Source organism: Cyclopterus lumpus, chromosome 21 (genome assembly GCF_009769545.1).
Source record: "Cyclopterus lumpus isolate fCycLum1 chromosome 21, fCycLum1.pri, whole genome shotgun sequence".
Classification (NCBI taxonomy): domain Eukaryota; kingdom Metazoa; phylum Chordata; class Actinopteri; order Perciformes; family Cyclopteridae; genus Cyclopterus; species Cyclopterus lumpus.
The window spans coordinates 22,767,277-22,790,046 of NC_046986.1; the positions used below are offsets into that span (position 1 = coordinate 22,767,277).

The 22,770-nt window shown below is 42.1% G+C and overlaps 1 protein-coding gene across 16 annotated transcripts in view; it reads right to left on the reverse strand.

Moving 5' to 3' along the window:
• lrrfip1a (leucine rich repeat (in FLII) interacting protein 1a) overlaps nt 1-22,770 on the reverse strand; it is a 47,032-nt gene that overhangs the window by 22,573 nt on the left and 1,689 nt on the right. For 12 of the 16 annotated variants that reach the window (XM_034562013.1, XM_034561999.1, XM_034561998.1 and 9 more), the window contains one exon: nt 5,060-5,146. In XM_034562013.1, coding sequence (XP_034417904.1) covers nt 5,060-5,146 — 87 coding nt within the window. Of the gene's footprint in view, nt 1-5,059; nt 5,147-9,836; nt 10,093-15,210; nt 15,411-22,770 lie in introns of those variants that run through there. The other 4 variants (XM_034562004.1, XM_034562010.1, XM_034562005.1 and 1 more) reach the window with 4 other exon arrangements.

A 22,770-nucleotide genomic window follows, 5' to 3' on the forward strand; every position in this document is an offset into this window, starting at 1 on the left:
TCATTTTAGGAAATCGATTGGTCTCTTTCTTAGCTAAATGAGAATATTTATACCACTCTTGTGTCTGTGCAGAATTAATCTACAGCTATCAGCCAGTTAGCTTAGCTTAGCATAACAACCTGTGACGGGGAGAAACAGCTCGCCTAGCTCGGTGCAAAGTTGTGTAAAGAATAAATACATAAATAAGATATCGGCCTACGTGCTCTGCTAAAGCTCATTACGTAGGTTCACAAATCATCAGATCTTAAAACATGTGCCCATATGAAAAACAAAACACCATAATGGTCATTAAAAGATGCGCTTACTATACAAGTGATGGGCGACAAAATCCACAGTCCTCCATATGGGCGCAAGGAAGAATACCAGCAGGTAAAACAACAAGTTTTACCTGCTGCTCATCAAGCACTCCATTCTTCATCTAATATATATATATGAAATATTACAATCCAAAATTATGTTTTTTTAAATTTATTGCTGCAAAATCAAACAAGCAATTCTATTTGCCTCAACGCAAACTCAGAGATCTATTTAGGTTTAGGCAACAAAACCACTTAGTTAGGAAAAACATCATGGCTGGGCTTAATACAAGTCTATACATATGTAAACACATCACAAGGTTAACTTCACAGTAACTAAATATCACTTTAAACAAGGAGACTTGTGTTGGACCCATCCAGCTCTGCTCCTGCCCACCACACGTTGTCATTTTCATTGTTTATACTAAAGAAGTTCACACATCCATGTATCTCTACCTCCGTTTTATATTGCTCAAATACCTATACCTTAAAATGATATCCTTACCCTTTGTTTTGCTAAGTCCCGCCTGCTGTGTATTTCTAGTGGCCTGTCAATCAATAGTAATGTCAGCAGATGCAAATTGTATCCCTTTTCAGTTGTTCATGAGCTGCGTAGTCGAGCTAAAACTTATACTGTTAGTTGTTCTGTTGTGGAAGCTGTAAATGAAGGCACTCAATACCCAGGAATGTTTATAACAACAATTTCAAGTTCACTCATCTCCATGACACTTTTCCTCCTCTGAATTCACCATTAGAGGGCACCCAGACACTCCTCTCTAGTGTAATGCCCAACTATGATAAGATTCAGTGCATCTGACCACAAATACATCACGTGAACATCTGTTGTCCTAAATAACCTGTCAATCATTAAGCCACGCACTGTGCCTTTCCACACATTTAACAACTTCCTCTGCGGCCAAATTCGAAATCAATGCCACCATCACATAACGTGCTGTGAGGACGCATTTGTGCGAGATCGGGCTGATTTGTCTCGTGTGTTAATCCAAACACACATTACATTGAATACATTACATGTTATTAAAAACACGCCACATGTAAAGTGTTCCTCATCAGCAGCGACACCGTGTCCTCTCGTCTCCGCTGACCTTTCAGCCTACAGATAAGTCAGAGGAATCAAGGCAGGAAGTCCAGTTTATCACCGTGTCAGTGAGTCACCAAGTTAAACTTAAATAAATAATAGCTGGTGTAATAACATATGCCACAGCTCCTTTCATCAATGAGACAAACATTGCTAAATAATAATATATATATTTTTTTTAAAAGAGCACTGCCTCTTTGCACTTCTCCAAATACCACAAAGTGAATCCAACACACACACTTGAACCCCCGACCCCTCCTCACTGCTGCACCTCATCGGTTCAGTGCTTTAATCCAGATTTACTACCACTGTCTCCCTTGTATGCTTGCCCAATACATGGATTGGCTGCTCTGTAATTCCGTCTGTCAGAATTCGACTCTCAGCTGACCTCTATGTGCACAGCATCACTTCAGCAACAGCAGCACTCCTCAGCGATCAATGTACGCCCTCTCGCCGTCTTAGTTTATAGCGTAGGTCGGGAGGACAGTTGGCGGCTCCTCTGCAATGCAGCGGACTCAAAGAACGTGCTTCACCACGTCCAGTCATGACAACAAAGTCTTCCCAACTTACGAGCAGGTGAGCAGAGGTCAGACTTACTTTTTAAGTATCTCACCATGAATAGTGATACATTGCTGTGTCACGTGTGCAAGAATAATATAATGCACAAATTTCACATTATTTCTGCACAAAATATACAGATTATTATAATTATTGACAAAAATTGGGCGACTGTGGGTCAGTGGTTAGTAGGTCCGTCTTTCAATCAGGATGTTGGCGGTTCAATCCCCGCCCTAGTCGATGTGTCCTTGAGCAAGACACTTAACCCTGCACTGCTCCCAGTAGCTGTGTCTACAGTGTATGAATGTAACATGGTTGTAAGTCGCTTTGGATAAAAGCGTCAGCTAAATGACATGTAATAATAATAATAATAATAGAAAGACAAAAAAAAAACACAGACTAATGCATAACAACTTTCTGTGATCCTGTTTCTGTCTATCTAACATCCGCCTACAAAAGATGCCATCAGTAAAAAAAACTAAATAAATATGTTGTATTCCAATTTTGCAGCCAATGTAAATAGTGACAATTAAGATGTAGAAAAGCACTAAGTGGTAAATGAAAATAAAGATCAATGCAGAGTCTAAACCAGATCGACGACTGACTTGAGGGTTCTTGTCTGATTACTTGTCTGGACACCCAATTAGCAAGTGAGCCGGGAGCTACACAACCGGTTGCGTGTTTGCTCAACTCACCGAGCTCCCATTCTTGATCGGAGGGGTTCTCGGGCGCCCGGTGAGGGCGGCCCTTAGCCCCCTCCCTGCCAGCCGACGCCCGGCCGTCCTGCTGCCCTCAGGGTGCCAGGAAAGGTTGCATCCTTCGGCAGTCAGCAGGTAAGACCACAGGCGGTCATCTAGGCAGGATTACAACGGACGAAGCGCAGAGATTTGAGCTCAGACCAACGGAGGCAACTACGACGGCAATCGTCTGCTGCTACACGGCCAATAATCCCACGTTAATTCCGGTCTTCAGCGTGTGAGAAAACGTCCAACAGTCCCAAAGGAGGTTGCGAGAGCGACGGCCCATTGCTCATGTCGGCAACAACAACCGCTCCACCAGGCTGGACCGAGGAACAGACACCCCGCTAAGCTACTTTGGAACTCAGCTAAGGGGTTTATAGGGACTCACAAACACACTCAGCTTAACAATGTGACCACACACACACACACGCACACGCACACGCGCACACGCACGCTGCTGGAATGCTGATTATTTCAGTATTCCTCAATGGTATACCCTGTGATTATCTCATGATTGTACACCCATGGGGAAGGATTTCTTTTTGGCATGATTGACATTATTTGGACAATAATGTGAGGACAAAGTTGCCGAATTTCTGAGATTGAATATAACAACTCTGATAACAAGAAACCCCGTCAGGTTACAAAGACAAGCTGACTTGAGACAAGGACATTTATGTCAAAGGCCACCAGGGTTCCATGTAAAGACCGTTAAAGAGGTCTTGACCTCCAAATCATCCCCGGACCCCTGTAAATACCTTCAAGGGTCCCATCTTGACAGGGAAGAGGCATTTGTTTGTGTGTATGGGATTACCCCAGGCTAAGAAAAGTGAGCTAGGAAAAGCTAAACTCCCCATGCTGCAGATCAGAGGAGCTAAACCAGAGAACGAGAAACTCAAGTAACACACCACTGACCTGCAGTCCAAACACACAACCACCTGTTTCACACAGAATGTAGCGCCGGTGCCAACACTGGCACTGGAGGTGCTGGTCTCAGAGGGTGCAATACCAGACTTCTAGGGTGTCTTTGCTCTTTGCACTCAACTACATTGTGTAAGCTTTGCAATACATACTGGTGAAGGAAGCATCCGCCTTTACATACATGTAATACCTCTCGTTTCACAGCAGGGCCTTCTGATTAAGGCATAGGTTTGAGGCCTCCAGGTATCAGCTACAGTGGCTACAGCTATCTCTTCAGAGTTATCTATGAGAGACAGGGCTACACTAAAACCACTGTGAAAAAACCAACTGCGTAGGTGAGCCATATTTAAAACTGTCGTTCCAGACGTTTTCATCACAGATAACAGAATGTAAATAACTATTGGACTGTGGTTTTGGATTAGGAATCGGTTCAAACATCATAAATGTGCGACAGTGTGCTTTTGGGGTTTCATCTTCACAACCTCTTCAAGAACAGATCTAATCAAATGTGTGACTTGACTAGTTCCCATAAAAAGCCATGGAAGTTTATTTTTTATTTGGCATGAGATAACTGGAAAAGAGAGAAATTAGTGGGCCTCTTTGAGGACTTTCATCTCATTGCTTTGGAAAGTATCCTTGTTTACTGCCACTTAACCTCATTTTCACTTGTTTAATGTGTCCTAAACTACATAAGTATATTAATTGTGTTGCTGCATAGTTGGAAACATTGCTTTAACACAAATCTACTTTAATCAGGACAGTGTTTGGGACGAGATGAGCTGCACAAGGGACATCTCATCAAGATGCTTTGCATCATTTTGAGAAAGATTCCATGTTCAGACGGCCTCTAAGAATAAATCCGTCGGTGAATGGATTCATTTGGGGTTTTGCAAATTCCCTTTGTGCAGTGTAATAGATATTTTGATGAAGGTTATGACATTTGAGTATAGAAGGGATTGATAAGGGGGTGGCTTTTTGTATCAATTCCTCCAGAATCAATACATAATGTGTTTCGTTCCTTTTTAAAGCTTATTTTTTAAAGCTTATTTTCAACAAGTGACTGCAGCCACTCACAGCAGTCTGTTTACACCTCTGACCTCTAACCCCCTCGGGATTTAAGAGCCCCAGCTTAAGAGCGTAAAGCACCGTTGACAGGAAATGCTTTAGGTCTGAACTGCCAACAACAAAGTACCAACACGTATGCCAGAATCCCTTTGTTATTCTCATGGATTATCAAGCTATGTGGCAGACAGCAGCACCTAGTGTGACAAACCTGAACGTGAAAGTACGCTGACCTACCCCCCCCCCCCCCCCCCCCTGATGTTGAGCTGTTTGGATTTAGGCAGAACATAAGTGATACGTGGGTAAAACTCTTCAAACTTATGCCCCCAGGGTTGGCCTTTGCAGTTACAGAGTTAAATGTGAGAGTGTGTCTGGACTCGTACCTCTTTCTGCTGTCGCTCCAGCTCCTTCATGCGGATCTCTCTGGCCTCTGCCCTGGCTGCCCTCTTGGCTGCCAGCCTGGCCTCGGCCTAAGCGGCAGACGGGAGAAAGAAATAGAAACATAGAGAAAAAAGTGAGACAGCTGCCAATTTAGCTGGACTAAAGTGGACACATCTACACATGCTGAACACGTCCAGTTCCTCGACAGAGCTCTTAATGGAGACAAAAGTGTTGTGGTTTATTGTCGGCCAGGGAATGTGCCATACGTTTCAGTAAAGGTCCCATTCTAAAGAGTAAATGGACCCTCAAACCAAAATTATAGAGTTTTATAGTTAAATACAGAAGTAGTGCTTATAACCCGTGCTGAATCAGTAAAAACTAAATCAGAAAATAGATTAAAAAAAGACTGCAGTATGTGGCAGTAGACTGGACTAGCAGTGTTGTAGCGGAGTCTATAAACACAGAATATCAAGTGTCCTCTAAACTGTGAACAGATGTAGAGGACTGGATTTAGAAGTACACAGCCTTGAGGGAATCTAAAGACCCACGTGGACGTGTAAATGTGTGTATGGCATACGCCGTGATTGCGTGTCCACCAAGAATAAATCTAAATGTCTTTATTCGAAGGCATTCCCTCTGCTTCACTCAGCACTCGGGGCAAGAGCAGGGCCTTCTTCTCCTTAAAAGGACCTCTCTGAGAGCACGTACGTCGTGATGAGTGTGCACCAAACAGGCCGTGTGTGTAAGCGCTTCCTTCCTCTAGCTTTGTGGCCGACACCACGCGGTTGCAGTCGGTTTGCCTCTGGGCGGGGTCGCTAATGCATCCCCCCACCAACATGTCAGTCACCATGAGCAAGTAACAGGAAAACACAAAGCAAAGAGTCGCTTCCAAATACTACCCCTTTCTCACTGGACAGCCATGTCAGGCAACTTGTTCAGGTTCCAGTAACTAAAAGGAATCTTGTGGCTCTCCAGGACAAAAACAGATAGATACATAATGTCCTGCACCGTCAGCATTTTCTTCAATCTGGCTCTCCCAATAAAGTTCACAGCATTTGTCAAGTAAATGTTTTTTTCTTTTTTTGTTTTGGTTCAAAGTGTGGAGCTACAAAATTTGAATGTCCTTATAATAATAATAATAATAATAATAATATTAATAACAACAATTATTATTATTATTATGTGTTTTTGTTTTCTTTCCAGTTTGCTAGTTTTCCTGCAGGGATATGCTTATGTTACTGATCTGGCGAGTTTTGTCACCATAGACTGTGTGTAGGAAGTGGACGTAGTCAGAGTGACGTCACCCATTGGTTTGTGGACCGCCACTTTGAAGCCTCAAGTTCTACGATTTAGCATTGGCTTTACTCGTCGGAACCGGAGGTTACCGCATGGTGGGCACCCGACAGTAACACCCAGGCTAAAAATACCTGTAGAAACAATAAAACTGACCGTAAACGTGATCTTTTATCGTCACATTCATAAAATTGGACCACTGCATTTAACCCCGTGTGAGCATTAGGAGCAGTGTTCTGGTGTGAAGCCCACCGGGGTGCAACTTGGGGTTCAGCGTCTCAATCAAGACACTAAAACCCGCTCTAGCACCTGAGCCAGAGTCGCCCAAGAATATAGTCCTGATGCAGGAACTGAACCTCTGCACTTGAAATCTACTTTTTTTAGCATACTACAACGATATCTTATTTCTTATTAAATATATTCAATTATAATATTATAGGAAACAAACAGTCTTACTTTGAGTGTTAGTATGTGAGCGATGCTTACATTGTGGTGCTGTACATGATTCACGGCTTCATATTGACTTTGTGCGTTACTGCTGATGCAGGTAGTCGCCATACAGATATGGCAACACGTTGTAATATTGTTCGTAGCATACGACTTTTCTTGAAGTTAAAGATGCAGGATTGGAGTTACGAGCGCTGAAGTTTACATACTTAGACTTACATAACGCACATCTGCTTGAATCATCTCTAGTGTTCCAGCGGTGGAGGGACGGGTCGTCAGAGGCCTAACATGTTTGAACAGCAGGCTCGTTGCTGCATCAGTAGAGATGCTTTTTAACCCTGCAGCGAGTTGTGTGTGTGCAACCTCCTGCTCAAGTTTGTAAATGGGTACCAACAAAATAACCATTACAAAAATAAAATAAAAAGAATGTTTTCCTCAGTAAACACTGACAAGGGTCTCGTCCCAGTGTCCCCTCTGAGGCCTTACACCCTGAACCCTCAGGGACTTTCTGATATCACCTGGTAAATGGTTGAGTGAGAGAGCCTGTGAGGGATTGAAATTGTATAAATATGAGTGCGACAGCAATTTGCTGCCAGATATTACGTTACAATGAAAAGTAAAAAATATGATGTATAATTGTTTTTACTCCCTGATTTGCTCTTTCCTCATGCGATGAGGTCATTTCAAATAATCCATTTACTTGTTTTTGTCAAAACAGCTCCAATGACAAAATAAAATGTTTGATGAATAAATAAATATCTTCTGATTTCATATGTTTTTATTTTCCATCTTTAAAATCGTTAATGTTTCTGAACACACAAGTGCCGTCCTCTTTGTGTACCTTTTTTTACGTCTCCATGCTTCCACTGGCCCTGTTTAATGTCAGATTGCAATGAATTGTGGGTAATTCCCCTGGGCAGAGCCTGTATCCAATGCTGACTTACAGACAGGGTTCATAAAGGGTTCTAAATGTCTGCCAGAGAGTCCTCAAAGACTCAATGATTTGACTGTGGGACAGAACTAAACCCTCACAGACTTTACGGGAGCTCGCCTCAAAGTTTGTGAGTCTGGAGACTGGGATTGGGTCTATAACTAATCAGGATTCATCTGAGCGATGAGGGAGGTATTCCACAAATAGCCCTTACTGATTGCTCCCCCCCCACTGACCGTACATCGCATTTCCTCTAAGTCAATGATTGCCCATTGTCCTTGGGATTCTTAACATGGTTTCAGACGCACACCAGGCCTGTACCTGTGCCGACGCATCTCCACTGAAGCGTCTCTCGCTCTTAAAACAAATGTTGTCCTCCCACAACCCTTGTGGTTGTCAACGCTGCAGTGGCAAAGGAGTGACATGACGTCACACTCTTGGGCCTCCAGCAGCGTAAATGCGGCTCTTAAAAACCTCCGCTAACATGGTCACTTTGCCCTCAGGGGTCAAGACCGTTTACTCATTTTTTCAATAGCTTGTACAAGACGTTCTATTGACTTTGTTCGAATGAAAGGCAAGAGTTTGGGGTGAGAATAATTGGCAAACATGTTACCAGCAGTGTCGGTGTCAGATGGGTGGGTGCTACAGTACCACATACAATACAACACAATAAGTGCCAGGACATGCAGACAATCATATCGTACTGAGTGAGACTTTCCTGTGAATGAAAATGTTGACTCTCTCTATAATGACGGGCTGCAGTAAACCCCACGCAACAACAGCAAGCAGATTTCAAACTCCATTACTCATTTTGTTTCTCAAATTCTGCCATCACCTCTTCTGTGATCCTCTTTTTAAACTGCTACACAACTTACACTTAATGTCTGAGAGAATATTCAGGGGACAACGCAAGCATTTTGCCCAAACCCGGTGTAGTAATGTAGGCTGCAGTACAATATTGGTTCTTAACAGCAGTCAACTTATTTTGGACCGGCTTGAGTTGTATCAACTATCTCCATTTACTCCTAACTCTCAAGATGAATAAAGAGAGACAAAGTATTGAATACGTTTCAAATCAAAATTGATGCAACGTCTGATCGGCCTTCTTAGAAACCACCAACCAAAAGATATTTAGAACCACTATCAGCTGATGGTTTATCAGAGCACCCAGTGACCTGATCCAAAAACAGAAAATAAAATAAAATGGCACAAAAACAAAACAACATGGATGGATATAGGGCTTCAAAATGCTGCGCCAAAGCTGATTGAGTCTATGGAAAGTCGAGGTAAAAAGGAACAGGCCTTTGGTTTCCTTCTAAAGGGTGTTGGACTGTCAAAAGTATAATAGTACAATAGTAACCAAAACTGACACCACTAATACAAACACATATCATGTTTTTGACAATACATTATATAGTCTATTAAACTTAAGCTTGTTTGCCAAGCACATACCAGGAAATCAGTCATGGTCCTTTTTGCATGACTGCATGCCAGAAACAGAAATCTACAAGTGCAGCATGACTGGTGCTAAAATAAATATGAAGCCAGTGAAAACAGAAAAGAGAGCATTCAGACTTTCCTGCCGCCTATAAATCATGTGCAAAGTTGTGTTTTTGCCATTTTGTAATTCCCCGTGCTGCTAGTTTCAGTATAAGTCTGAGTGGAGCAGCACAGCGAAACCCTCTTCATACTAAGAGGTGTGAAAGATGCCATCATTTAGACATTATGGTGGATCTACTACAAAAAAAATGTAGTAGTCTGCCAAAGCTGAGGACCAATGCTATTAAATCAGCTACAAATAGATCTTTAACAGTAAGTGTGAGCAGTAGTATATTATTTGAGAAGGCCAAAAATGTGCGAGAATGTCAACAACAAAGCGTCGAGTCAGCATTGTCCTCCGAGCTTGATCACTTACCGGGCGCCACCCGAGTTGCCTGGAAGCGTCAAACTCCCCCCACCTGGTTTATTAGACAACTTATTAAAACAAACGGCAAGACACTGTGCAAACAGTGTTGCTTAAACTATTACTAAGCTGTTTCTATTTCTTACTTCTTTTTTTTAAACAGTACCTTAATACAGTTATCAAAATACACCATTATGTCAGTCACCGTGAGTGGAATCCGGGATCATCCGAGTAGCCACACACGTTGCTCCTACGAGTGTGTACTGTAGGGGCCTCCAGTCAGAAAGATGCATCTAAATAGGCCAAAAGACAGACTCCCACATCATCCTTCCTCCCCCTTTACAGCTATTTATACTGACCTACATGCTCTCTGGTTCTATTAAACCTGATCTAATTCAGCACTATTTCAAAGGGCTGACTGTCCTCCTGAGACCAAATGAGCTAGTTCATTACAAAAATGGATGCTCGAACATGAGCGGGCATAACCTTTGAAATGTTAAATGCTGATAAAAGAAAAAAACAAACAACGGAACACTTAAGGGGAAGTTCATAATACAACCATATTGTGTAAAGGGAGATTATGTAACAGTGTTTGTCCTCCTTACTTGTAGTCCTGACTTGCTATTGAATCAAGCAAGCGCTATGTTATTAAGCCAAAATGACATGTCACACTTCATTTCAAAAGTGGTGTTTTCCTTCTAGAGGGTCAATTCTAAAAATAAAAAACTACAAATGTTTGCGGCACCGATTTTATAGACACAACATATATAGTGTCGTACTTCCTTAAAGTCATTACATGATGAAATAAAAATGTTCTGCAAACAAAACCTTATGCAATCAAACTATTCGATTTTCATTATTGATACAAAAATTCTACACAGTGGTTTTTAAAATAGCACTTTTCAGCCCTCAATATAGTGTGTGAAACTACAAAAGGACAGACCTATTGGCCTGGCTTCTGTCAACCTGAGTCCTTGTATCTACTGACAATCCATAAGGGCTTCCTGTCTTTACGTCCCTCCAAAACTACGTGCCAGTCCAGTGCGGCTCATGTCTGCAGTGAGCGGAATTCCCACGCCCAGAGTGCCAGCCTTCAACAACCAAAATGGCCGGGTATTTTAATGGCCGCGGGCGCTGACAGGCAAGACAAAGACAGCACACAGCAATGACTGATTTCTGAGCAGCTAAGAGGTTTGACTGAGTTTCAAATGAGGTGGGACCATTAAATGGATACACACAGTTTGCCTGTTATCCAGTTGAAGGTCATGATGACTTACTGGGAGAAAACCCCCACCTGTTTCCTCTTTGCAAAACCTTATAAACCACCCAGATGTAGCTGCTAGAAACGCTCAGCTCACACTATTAAAAGCCACAGACATGAGTCAACTGAACAGACATATTTTTCTCACAAGTGGGCAGAAGTGGATAAATTAAGCCTTCTGTTTCCAAACCTTTACCAACTCTCTTGCTCACAGAGAAAAAGTACACCGACACCAACCATGGAAAACTACTTGGCTCAGGCGAATGGCAAAGTTCAATGACGTAAATGCCGTCAATGGCCAATAGGTGCTCCAGGACCAAGCAGGAAGCAGCAAACCGGGTCGACGAGGAAAGGTCTCGGGAGGCTCAACAACGTGAACCAGTCTTGGTACTTTTTCTTTTTGGGTGTTTTTTTCCGGTCCAAGCCTCTGAGCACACCAGGGCAGCTGAGGCCAGAACACTTTTTATAAATGTAAATTTCCACATTGAGCAGGATGGGATATAATCTCAAAAGGATTCTAATTGTAGTTTTGCAAATAGTGACCTTGCAAGATCCCCAGTCTTTACCAAGTCTTATAACATTTAATATAATAATATAATAGTCTGTGACTTATGACACATTGTCTTGAGATGTTTGAGGGTATCCTAGTGTATGAAAGGGCACAATGTGAAATAGATTTTTGAGGCTGATGCTAATATATATATTTGTTTTAAATGGTAGATGGACCTGTACTTTTATAGCGCTTTACAAGTCTTCCGAACACTCAAAGTGCTTTAACACTACATGAGATCATTCACACATTCATACACTGATGGGAGGAGCCACCTGCTCATCAGGAGTAACTAACATTCACACACCGTAGGCACAGCTACAGAAGGAATTATGGGGTTAAGTGTCTTGCTCAAGTACACATCGACATGGGCGAGTGCAGCCGGGGATCGGCTGTAGCTCATGGGGATGAGGTGGTTGTCCCGTAACCAGAAGGTACCCGGTTCGATCCCCGCTCCCCCGATTAGTTGCATGTCGAAGTGTCCTTGAGCAAGACACTGAACCCCCAGTTGCTCCCCGGGCGCTTTCACAGCAGCCCACTGCTCCTTAATAATTAAGGATGGGTTAAATGCAGAGGACAAATTTCATATATATGTAAAAATGTAATATGACAATAAAATACGGTTTAAGTTTAAGAACTGCCGATTCTGATTGAAGGATGACCCTGCTTGACACTGAGCAACAGTCGCCCTAGCCACAGTTTTACTGGAATTTATAAATATATGAACGTATCAAAGTTTATTCTTGACTTATGGGTTGGCAACACAATCCCAACTTAAAGTTCCATTTTTCAACTTTTTCACGCAGCCGTTATCAGTGGATGAAGTTTGCTCAGTTGTCAGGGTGACGGGTCTGTTGCACGTCAGTTTAGTGTCAGTAACATCTCGTCAGTGATATTAAGCATGAAAATGAATTCTCCACTTAAAATAGTTCAAAATCTGGTGTTGAAAGCAAAAAAATAAAAAAAAGGGATAAATTTGTCAAAATCACTCAATTTGCTCATATGCCAGATGCCAATGATCCTTTACAGTAGCACATATCTTCCTCAGTGTCAGGAAGATTCAAGATAATCAAGATTAGTAAAGGATGGACTACCATCGGCTTCTGACTCAAAAGAAAAAGGGCTACTGGTAAATACATAAATCATCACCAAGGATTTTGGTGTTTTCCCTCGATAACTATGGCATTTTGTTCATATTTATTTTGACACAGTCGCACAATTAAATGGCTTACTGTTTATTTTCAGTGTGGTTAACCATTTAGGAGGCACTGGCAAATTGTTAAAAACACAAAAGGAGGAAGGGTATATTTCAAAGACTAGAATGTAAATAACTATACCCATAATATGAAATAATTTCTTTACTAATCCTTTCCAATAGTCACGATTGTGTATCAAAAAGCATGAGCCTCTGCTTGTACTTTTGATGGCTTTTGCTGTAGTTTATTTAAGTCAAAGTATTTTGGTGTATGCATTAACAAATGTGTACAAGTGCACCTAATATTTGAGCACCCATCTCCCTTTGCTCACATAGGACTCCTATAGCCCCGCACGCTCATGAAACGACTTCGACTGCTGGTCACTCAAGGGGTAACTCCTGTCTGCCTTTGCTCACACAGCCATGCAACTCAACCTCAGGCTGCACCACAAACGCATGGAGCAGCTGTAGAGCTCTCAGCACTGCAAACAAACCAGTAAGCCACTGTGAGGGAATAAAACAAATGGTGTGCTTCAGGGATTTCTAAAAATAGAAGCCTAGTTTCAACAGTGAAGGAATGCATTGAAACCATCGAAAACCACATAACAGTTCCATAGTTTAGGGTTTTCTTCAGATTAGAACGGGGTAGTACCAACAAAGTGTGTCATGCCCAGCACATTAATATTATTCCTAATCAAGACAGTGAAATGTGTAAAGTAGAAAATCACTCCTCACAAGAAATTGTGGGTCTTACCACATAGGTGCATTTGTACACATGTGTTAATGCATACACAAAAATACTTTAAGAAAACTCTCCGTAATGCTTGAGCAGCCTATTACTCATGAGTAATAGGGAAAAATAAGAATAACTCCAGGTTTCTCTTTAGCACTGTAGCCAGGCTGACAGAGAGTCACAGCTCTGTGGAGCCGTGTATTCCTATAGACCTCAGTAGTAATGACTATGAACTTCTTCAATGAAAAGATTTGAACTATTAGAGGCAAGATTGATGATCTCTTGCCCTCAGCCAGTGCCGATCTGTCCTCAAGAGGAGTGGCCTTGGAAACGGCTGTATACCCTGGTGTATATTTGGATAACTTTTCTCCCATTAACCTAGACCAATTGTCTTCAACGGTTTCTACTTCTAAACCGTCTACCTGTCTCTAGGACCCCATCCCAACGAGGCTGCTTAAAGACGTGTTGCCTTTAATTGGCACCTCTCTGCTGGATATTGTTAATGTGTCTTTGCTAACAGGTCATGTACCACATTCCTTCAAAGTAGCTGTAATTAAACCTCTCCTGAAAAAGCCCACTCTTAATCCAGAGGTGTTGGCTAACTACAGAGCGATCTCTAACCTTCCCTTCCTCTATAAGATCCTTGAGAAAGTAGTCGAAATCAGTTGTGCGACTTTCTACATCAGAATAGTTTATTTGAGGAGTTTCAGTCAGGATTTAGAAAACACCACAGCACAGAGACAGCACTGGTGAAAATTACAAATGTTTTCATCTACGTAACATTTAAAAAATCAGGCACATCTAGACTGGATTACTGCAACTCCTTATTATCAGGCTGCTCTAATAAGTCTCTTAAGTCCCTCCAGTTGATCCAGAATGCTGCAGCTCGTGTACTCACAAAAACTAACAAAAGAGATCACATGACTCCTGTATTAGCTGCTCTGCACTGGCTCCCTGTAAAATCAAGAATCACGTTTAAAATTCTTCTCCTCACCTACAAAGTCTTGATTGGTGATGCACCATCATATCTTAAGGAGCTTGTAGTACCATATTGCCCCACTAGAGAGCTGCGCTCACTAAATGCGGGGCTACTTGTGGTTCCTAGAGTCCTAAAAAGTAGGATGGGAGCCAGAGCCTTCAGTTATCAAGCTCCTCTTTTATGGAACCAGCTTCCACTCTCAGTCCGGGAGGCAGACAGTCACCACATTTAATAACAGACTTAAGACTTTCCTCTTTAATAGTGCTTATAGTTAGGGCTGAATCAGGTTTTCCGTGGTGCAGCCCCTTGATATGCTGCTATAGACTTATAGGCTGCTGGGGGACGTTTTAGGATACACTGAGCTCCTCTCTCCTCTTCTCTCTCTACTTATGAATTAATTTACATCACTCCATTGCACATTACTAACTCTACTTAATCCCTGCAGCCTGACGACCACATTTTAAAGTTAGTGTTGAGCCCTGATGTGTCTCCTGTGGCATGTAATTATAGACAAATGTTCAAGGGGTTTATTCAAACATGTTTTAAGTGAAAACATTATCATAACCTTTAAACAGGTTTTAAAAGAGTGGCAACATGTCCGTATTGTTAACCTCGCCTTGCAGTTAGGTGTGGTATAACAAATCAAATGCATCGCCCGAGCTGAGGAGGCCAGAGACCTTAGGGTCAGAAGAGGTTTAAGGAGGAGATGAAGAGGTATGTTACTGAAAAGAAGTTGAAGAAAAAAAACATTTACTCAAACCCAACTGGCTTTTAAGTGTTGTTTAAAACACATGAGTAAAAGGCTAAACATGCCCAAGTTCTAAGAGATTTGAACTCTGGAATGAAAACGTTAGAAAGCACCTTTACAGCAGCACAAACAAATCCATCAGTAGTGGCTGCTGCTTTGGTCACATGGGAACGTCTTCCCGTCAGGAACACGTTGAAGTCTATGTTGCTTTGGTCCTAAATGCTGGTAGCATCAACACCAAATGTTATGAGTGCACCCCCACCCTTAGTGTAGCTGATTTGATCAATTGTATTACCTGCACTAAATCCCCCACCCACACTGTTTCCTAAATTGTAGAAAGAAAACTCAGCCCATGAATGAGAAAACAGGAAGGAGTTTGTGATAACAATCTGTACGGGCTGTGCATGTGATGATGTCATCAAGAGGAAGCCAGAGAATACAGAGCCTCCACTTCCTTTAAAGGAGATGTGAGTCAGGCGAGTCGAGCCAAACTGAAGCCGGTGGTTTGTGTATACACATACACACAGATCAGGAAACACACAAGTAATTAGTTTGGACCATTAACGTTTGTTTAAGTACTTCATGGAATAATGGGTGTTCACTGGAAAACGTCAATCTGCTCCAGACATATTCTGGGCGACACAGCCCAAAGGGCAAGTGCAGGAAACCAAGTGCCATAGAGGTGAAGAACATTCAAAACATTTAAACAAGCAGTAGATTCATATTCTTGTACTGGGAGTTCAGTTTTTCTCCTGTTGCCTGTCGTTGTGTAAATGTTTACTGCTAGTCTATTACAGATTAACTTGGCTGTGGCTACGTGAGGGACTGGCTTGTACCCCAGATGACTAAGAATGAAACGTGATTGTGTGGTGGGCTTCCTCACAAGCCCCAGACTAATCCTCTCTAAATACTCAATTCTCTTGGACGCTTCACTGAGCTTCTGGCAACCACCGAGCACCAACCTGGAGCCTTAATCCCCAGTGTAGGCTGACCCCTCAAACTCAAAGACAAAACAGACTATCAACAGAAACCTGAGGAATCTCTTATGAATGACGGTGGCTAAATACAACAGTAATCCTATCATTCGCACGATTGTCTTGGAGTAATAGTTATTTAATTTATTTATTCACAGGGAGAGTGCACACTAATCATTATTTCAGCTTCCACCTCAATGTAAAGTGCTAGAGTTAGCTAGACAGCGCATTAACATCTGTCGTCCCTGGGCAGGTTAATGCAAATTGGTGACTTAATGTTTATTTAAATAGAACAGTATTTATGTACTGTGACGACCCTTCTCCTCCCATACCCAAGGTGTCACTGTTGTTTTGGTTCTCTGTTCTCTGTTTTTTGGGTTAGCGTAAAAAAAAAACGTAATCCACTTGAGTTCCATCAAAGGAGTTCTTGGAACGTTGTTCGCGAGATCAGTTGGTGAAAATTGCTGAGCATTTTCAGATGAATGTGGGGGATAAGAGTTTGGAGAACATGAAAAAACATCTTGGTTGAAATAGGTGTTCTCTAATCTAAATTGCATCCTGTTGGTTCCGCTTTAGGCAAGTTTGGTGCGTCTGCCTCTAGTGGAGCTGGAGTGAGTGATGTTAACTTTGGAGCAACGCAAAGAGTTATTATTGTTGCAAGTAAAAGAGCGCAGGTTGAGTTTGAGTGATGGTGGTGGCGTGGGGCAGTTTTCTCTGCTTTATTTACGAAATTAACATCACGCTGCATTGAAGAAGACTTGAAACTAGAGATTGAGACCATAAACTCATGTTTACAATGGGAATAAATCAAGTGAGAAGTAGTCATTTTCTCATAGACTTCTAAACAATCAGACTTCTCTTTGCAACCGGAGGAGTCGCCCCCTGCTGGTCAATAGTGAAATAGTAGGATCGCACTGGTGGTGATATTGGCTGGTCACAACGACACCAACAGTCTACCGACATGACAGTCTTAGAAATAGAATAGGAGTAGAACGGACGTTCCTATTCCATTTCTATGGGCACAGTGGTGCTTTGAAATGCTAATATGCTCACAATGACAGTGCTAAACTTCAGCACGCATAATGCTTAGCATGTTCACCATCTTTAGCGTGTTAGCATGCCAACATTCTAATTATGATTATCATTAAACTCAATGTAAGTGGCTGGTGGGGATGTCAGTAGTTTTGCAGGTATTTGTCATAAACCAAAGTATAGAAAGGACTGAAACTTTAATCAGTAACAACTGTAAATCAGATTGGAATGATTTTTATAGATATTTTTTCCTTAAAACTTTTCAACGGGCCAACTGTAAATGTACATTAAGCTGGGACATTGCTGAGCACATTCATACTCTATAGGTCCCTCTGGCATTTGCGCAAACATTTTCAACCACACTATTGGCAAGGACCCAAGAATAGCAAACATCAGTATGTGCACATTATGAATGTCAGCACAGCACATGAAATATCCGGTAGCTTTAAAAAAAAGAAAAAGAAAAAAAAAGTTAAACCAAGGACAATTATTTTGAAACTTAAACCAGAGATTGAGTTACACCTGGGATTTGACAACTGACCAGCTGTGAAGTTCTCCAACTCCGACGATAAACACAAGTTAGATTTTAAAAAATGTCAGTGTATGATGATGTCAAATCCCTGTATGTTGCTTTTTAAAAGTATTCCAGTGATTCCTTAAATCAAAGATGGTTATACTCAGACCATTCCATCAAATGTATTGCACCGTTGACAAATTGTGGAATCTTGTTGTAATGCGCTGAGCGCACAGAGCACGAGTGGAAGGTTCTTTCAAATGGGGAGAGCAAAGCAAATTGTTGGGTATCGTTGTGAATAAGAATCTCAGAACCACTGACTACATTTGAGCAAATGCAAAGCAATAATGCTTAAAATGGAAATAAACAACTGCAATGAATCACTCTGCAACCAGTAGATGGGCTGGAATGCGCACCAGACTTTAAGGTTTAATGTGTTAAAGCATGAATGGAACGCGGTCTGCATTTATCTGTCAATAAATACGATTGGTTATTGTTATCGTCTGCTTAATATGGAATGAAAAGCTCCTCTTTCAGTTCACTGAATCTCTGCAGCCACCTGAAGGCAGCAGGACACTACTGAAGGACTGTCTTTGATTTGAGACACACACAAAGATAAGACAAAACACACCATCTGTTCACATCTTGCCACACTTCCAGGGCGATGGGACCCGTGATGTGCCTGAGGCCGTATTGGTTAACCGCCACACCGTGTGCTCCATATTACACTTCACTCAGCTCTTTTACACTCGGGGCTGATGCACATACATGAACCAAAACAGCAGGTGCACTGTTATATGCCCACACAGTCCGTGCGCCTGCCACTTTCTGCTAGCACGATGGAAATAGGACCCTTGTGTTCCGCTGACATGTTAAACTGATGGCTGACATGTTCTTTCTCTTTATGCGTTTAACCCAATATTAAATAAAGTTATGCGTCTCAACCACGCTGGTCCATGCGACATGTCTGTGTAGCAATAAACCTCCAGGAGTGTTGTCAGAACGGTGAGCATCACTATCTGACACAAGACACTAATGCGATCTAATGTGTAGTACACTAGTATTTTTTACACTATACAAATGATCTTCATTCAAACCAAAACCATCTATTTTCAGGTCTATTTCCTGCCAATGGGGATAGACTGGTGATATCGGCCCAACCTCCATTATTAAAAGCATTAAGAACTTAGGAGTACATATTTCACCAAAGGAGCTCTGATATATGTAGAACATTAGACATATCTATGTAATAACTTGAATTACGGACAATTTCACTGCACACATGTAGCTGTGAAGGACAGAAGTATCAACAAGCTGGAATTCCCAACAGCAAGATTCAGCATGTGGGGATTTCATTAATCATATTTGTACCTCTTGTCTTCAGAGATTTGTGATGAACTGGTTGGTAAATTACCAAAACCAAAAGCTGCATTTGGCCTGCTATTCAGAGTGGACACCACAGCTGACGTGTACAGCATGCTCAGACCAAAAGACAAGTAAATAAGCAATGGAAGGATTGCCTGTTAGAAAAGCATGCAGAGCATGCACTCATCTAAACATGAAAAAGGTGAAGGGGTCACCAGTTCATCCTCAGGGGAACATACATTTCTGCTCCAAATGGAATGGCAATCCATCCAACAATCACAGCTGTCAACCTTATGGTGGCAGCCTTCACTAAAGATGTCTAAAATCCTGTGAAGTGGTAGATCCTGACCTCGTACTGGCTGTATCTGGACTCGCCTCCACCGTGAAAAGCTTTTTAAGAGGGTTTTAATTGCTTATCCTCACCCTGCTGTGTGAGGGTAATATCTCAATGGAGGTGTTTCATAACATTTTTGATCAATGTAGTGTATAAGATGCATTTGATTTTCTTTGCCGATTCTGTCAAATAAAAAAACACACTTCAAATGATAGGAAATAAATTATTGTATTTTGATTCAAATACGTGCTTTGATTGAAAGAAATCTTGGTATTAGTCAGTTGCTTAGAGCTAGTGTTAGGAAGTTAAACAGGTCATAATTCTCTTTCTAATATCCATTTTAAATGGCTATGCAAACATCTTCAAACAATTGTATATATTTTTGTTTCTCACTAAAAACAACCCTACATTTTATAACATTATATTTTAATGTATCGTGGTTTCCATTTCACTGAATAGAGCTTGAATGCATCATAATCTCATCTCGGCAACCACCGTGAACGTTGTGCCCGTTTCCGGTTCCGTAGAGTTCATCTGCGTGCTCAAAGTGTCATGATCTCGGGTTTTTTGTGTCTCGTTTCCTGTTTCATTTTGAAGTCCTTTTCTTTCGTGTCCTCGGGTTCCCTGCACTTCCTGTCCCCTTGATTGTCTGCCCTGTCCCTGATTGTTTCCTCCTGTGTCTAATCACCTGAACCTCCCAGTGTATTTAAACCCTCTTTGTCTCCTGCCCCAGTGTCGGCTCGTCCTGTTTAGATCCCTGGTGATCTCCCGTTGTAGAGCCTGTTGTTTTGTGTGATCCCTCGGTTTAGAGAAGAATTTTGTTTCTTTGAACCGTTAAAAGAATAAAGTTTCTTTGTCGGTGTTTGGGTATTCTCTCTCGGTGGCTGCACGCGTGACCCCCAAAGGGTTAAAGCAATAACAAACGTAGAATGCCGTGACCAGAATCGAGCATTCAACAATGCCCTGTAATAATCTAGAGCAGTGAAGGTCAGCTACAGTATGCTCACTTCATGCTACTAATTAATGTTTACAAGCGTTTGACGTGGGCAGGGAATAAAACTCCCTAAAGTGCAGAATTACTAAAGCCCCGGTACTCTGTGCTGACATTCTTTCCTGCTGTGTGGTCTTCTCCCATTTGGCCCGCGTTCAATCTGGTTTACAGTATTGACAGCTTGTCTGAGCCCTGTGATGGATACTGAAGAGAGTTGGAGTTGGGAAATGTGGCCACGACCTAAAACGGCAGCTTCAAACTACCAACCCTCTGACCTTCTGCTCTCCACAGACAGGCTTTCATACAGCAGTGCCAACCCTTTCCAAGCAGCGACACAGCATTTTCAGTGCTGGTGGGATGGCCAGTTGGTGAGCCACATCCCCACTTCTCCTCCTCAATCCCCATCCCCCACCCACAGAACCAATCTAAAACTAGGGTGCAGCAACAGCTGATCTTTCAGGAGCGTCTATTTTTAAAACTCTTGTGCTGAACTGGCCAACTCATCAGGGCTGGCATACCGTCCTGTCAGAGGACTGCCAGTGAGGGACTTGACCCTCTCTGCTACTTAAAGGAACAGACTTTCTCTATTGTTGCACAGATGTGACAACAGTTTGTGCCTCAATGCACACAATAATAATTATAATAATAATAATAATAAATTATAATAATAATAATAATAATAATACATTTTATTTGTATTCCACTTCAAAAAGTTACTCAATGCACTTTACATGGTAAAGACAAACAACAGAAGCAACAACAAAACAAGAAAAGGAGGACAATAGTGAGAAAAGACATTTAAAAAAAGTATCACAGGCTAAAGCAGATTTAAATAAATTAGTTTTAAGTGCCGTTTTGAAAGTGGCGAGTGATGGAGAATGTCTGAGGTGATGGAGGAGAGAGTTCCAGAGGGAGGGGGCAGCAATGGAGAAGGACCTGTCCCCCCAGGCCTGATGCTTGGACAGAGTAGGGGAATAAGGAGGTTGGCGTCTGTGCCGGTGCAGGAGGTCAGAAAGGTATGGAGGGCCGAGGTTGTGAAGGGCTTTGTAGGTTATGAGGAGAATCTTGAACTGGATTCTTTGCTGTATGGGGATCCAGTGGAGGTTTTGAAGGACTGAGGTGATGTGATCTCTGAGTGGGAGATGAGACGAGCAGTTGAGTTCTGGATGAATTGTAGTTTGTTGATGACTTTGGTGGATGTGCCGTACAGAATGCTGTTGCAGAAGTCCAGTCGAGAGGTGATGAAGACGTGGATGAGTGTTTCTGTGGCTGGAGAGGAGAGGGAGGGGCGTAGACGGACGATGTTTTTAAGATGAAAGAAGGCGTTTTTTGTGTGATGTGCTTGACATTGCATGTTTATAGGAAACACAAGCAGGAGACTCTCCTGTTCGGATAGTGTGCATCTGCAACCGTGTGTGAGCTCCGTCAAACTCCTCATTCCTTAATGGACCACATGGACAAAACGATGGCCAGCTACAGGAATGTGCAACCTCAGATACACAAGCACTGCTGTGTAAATAGGCAGCTAAGCAGTTGAGAGAAGACCTTCAACAACATTTAAAACAGCCCTGCCTCGGTAGACTTTTTTTTTTTAAAACCACAGCCATCGCAGCGGACAAGTGCTGACAACGGAGTGTGTGCATGTCAGTTAAGAGTGACATGCACATTTGATTGAATGGCGGCATTCAGGTTTTTATGCTCATCACCTCACTGAAATAAAAATAAAAAACTCAAATTTAGCTGGGTAACAAGCAGCAGGGCCCATGTGGATTCATTTGTAAATGCATTAGGCGGGACAGAAATGGGAAACTCTGTGGAAGATTCAATTTAGCCCAAAAATCACAAATTTGCCTCAGAGGGCTTTACAATCTGTACACACGATGTGCAGCCTATGGCTTTAACTTACCTATGAAGTAGGTACAAAAAAGACTTCTTACATAACTAGAGATGAATGACGACAACTTGATCGTAGAATAATGAAAACACACCTGTGGTGTCTACTTTAGCATCTGTAAACATGCAAGTCGTTCAGACTGCATGTGCTACAAAGGGCCGTGACGTTGGGGGATTTCCTACGACATAGCCGAGAGCAGCACGCTCAAAACATTCTCATCCAGAAACCATTTGAACGTTAATATGAACACAAGATTTGCCAGGACCTTTGTGGAAAACAACGACTAGAACATTGGTCAACTGTGCTTTGGTTTCTTTACATGCTTGGCATTTAGCTTTGATATCAAAACCCCAATATTGATTTTCCGCCCCGTGCTTTCACAACAAGGGGTTCCAAAAGGGGCAGACAAGAGCGTGCAGGGTGTCACACTTCAAAAAGAGGCTGACAACACACAAGGTGATTACTCCTACCACAAAACATTCATTTATTCTCACACACACCAGACGCAACACAATAAAGAGATTATAGTACTTGAAACGGTGTAAACCTGTCACAACATGACTTCGGCA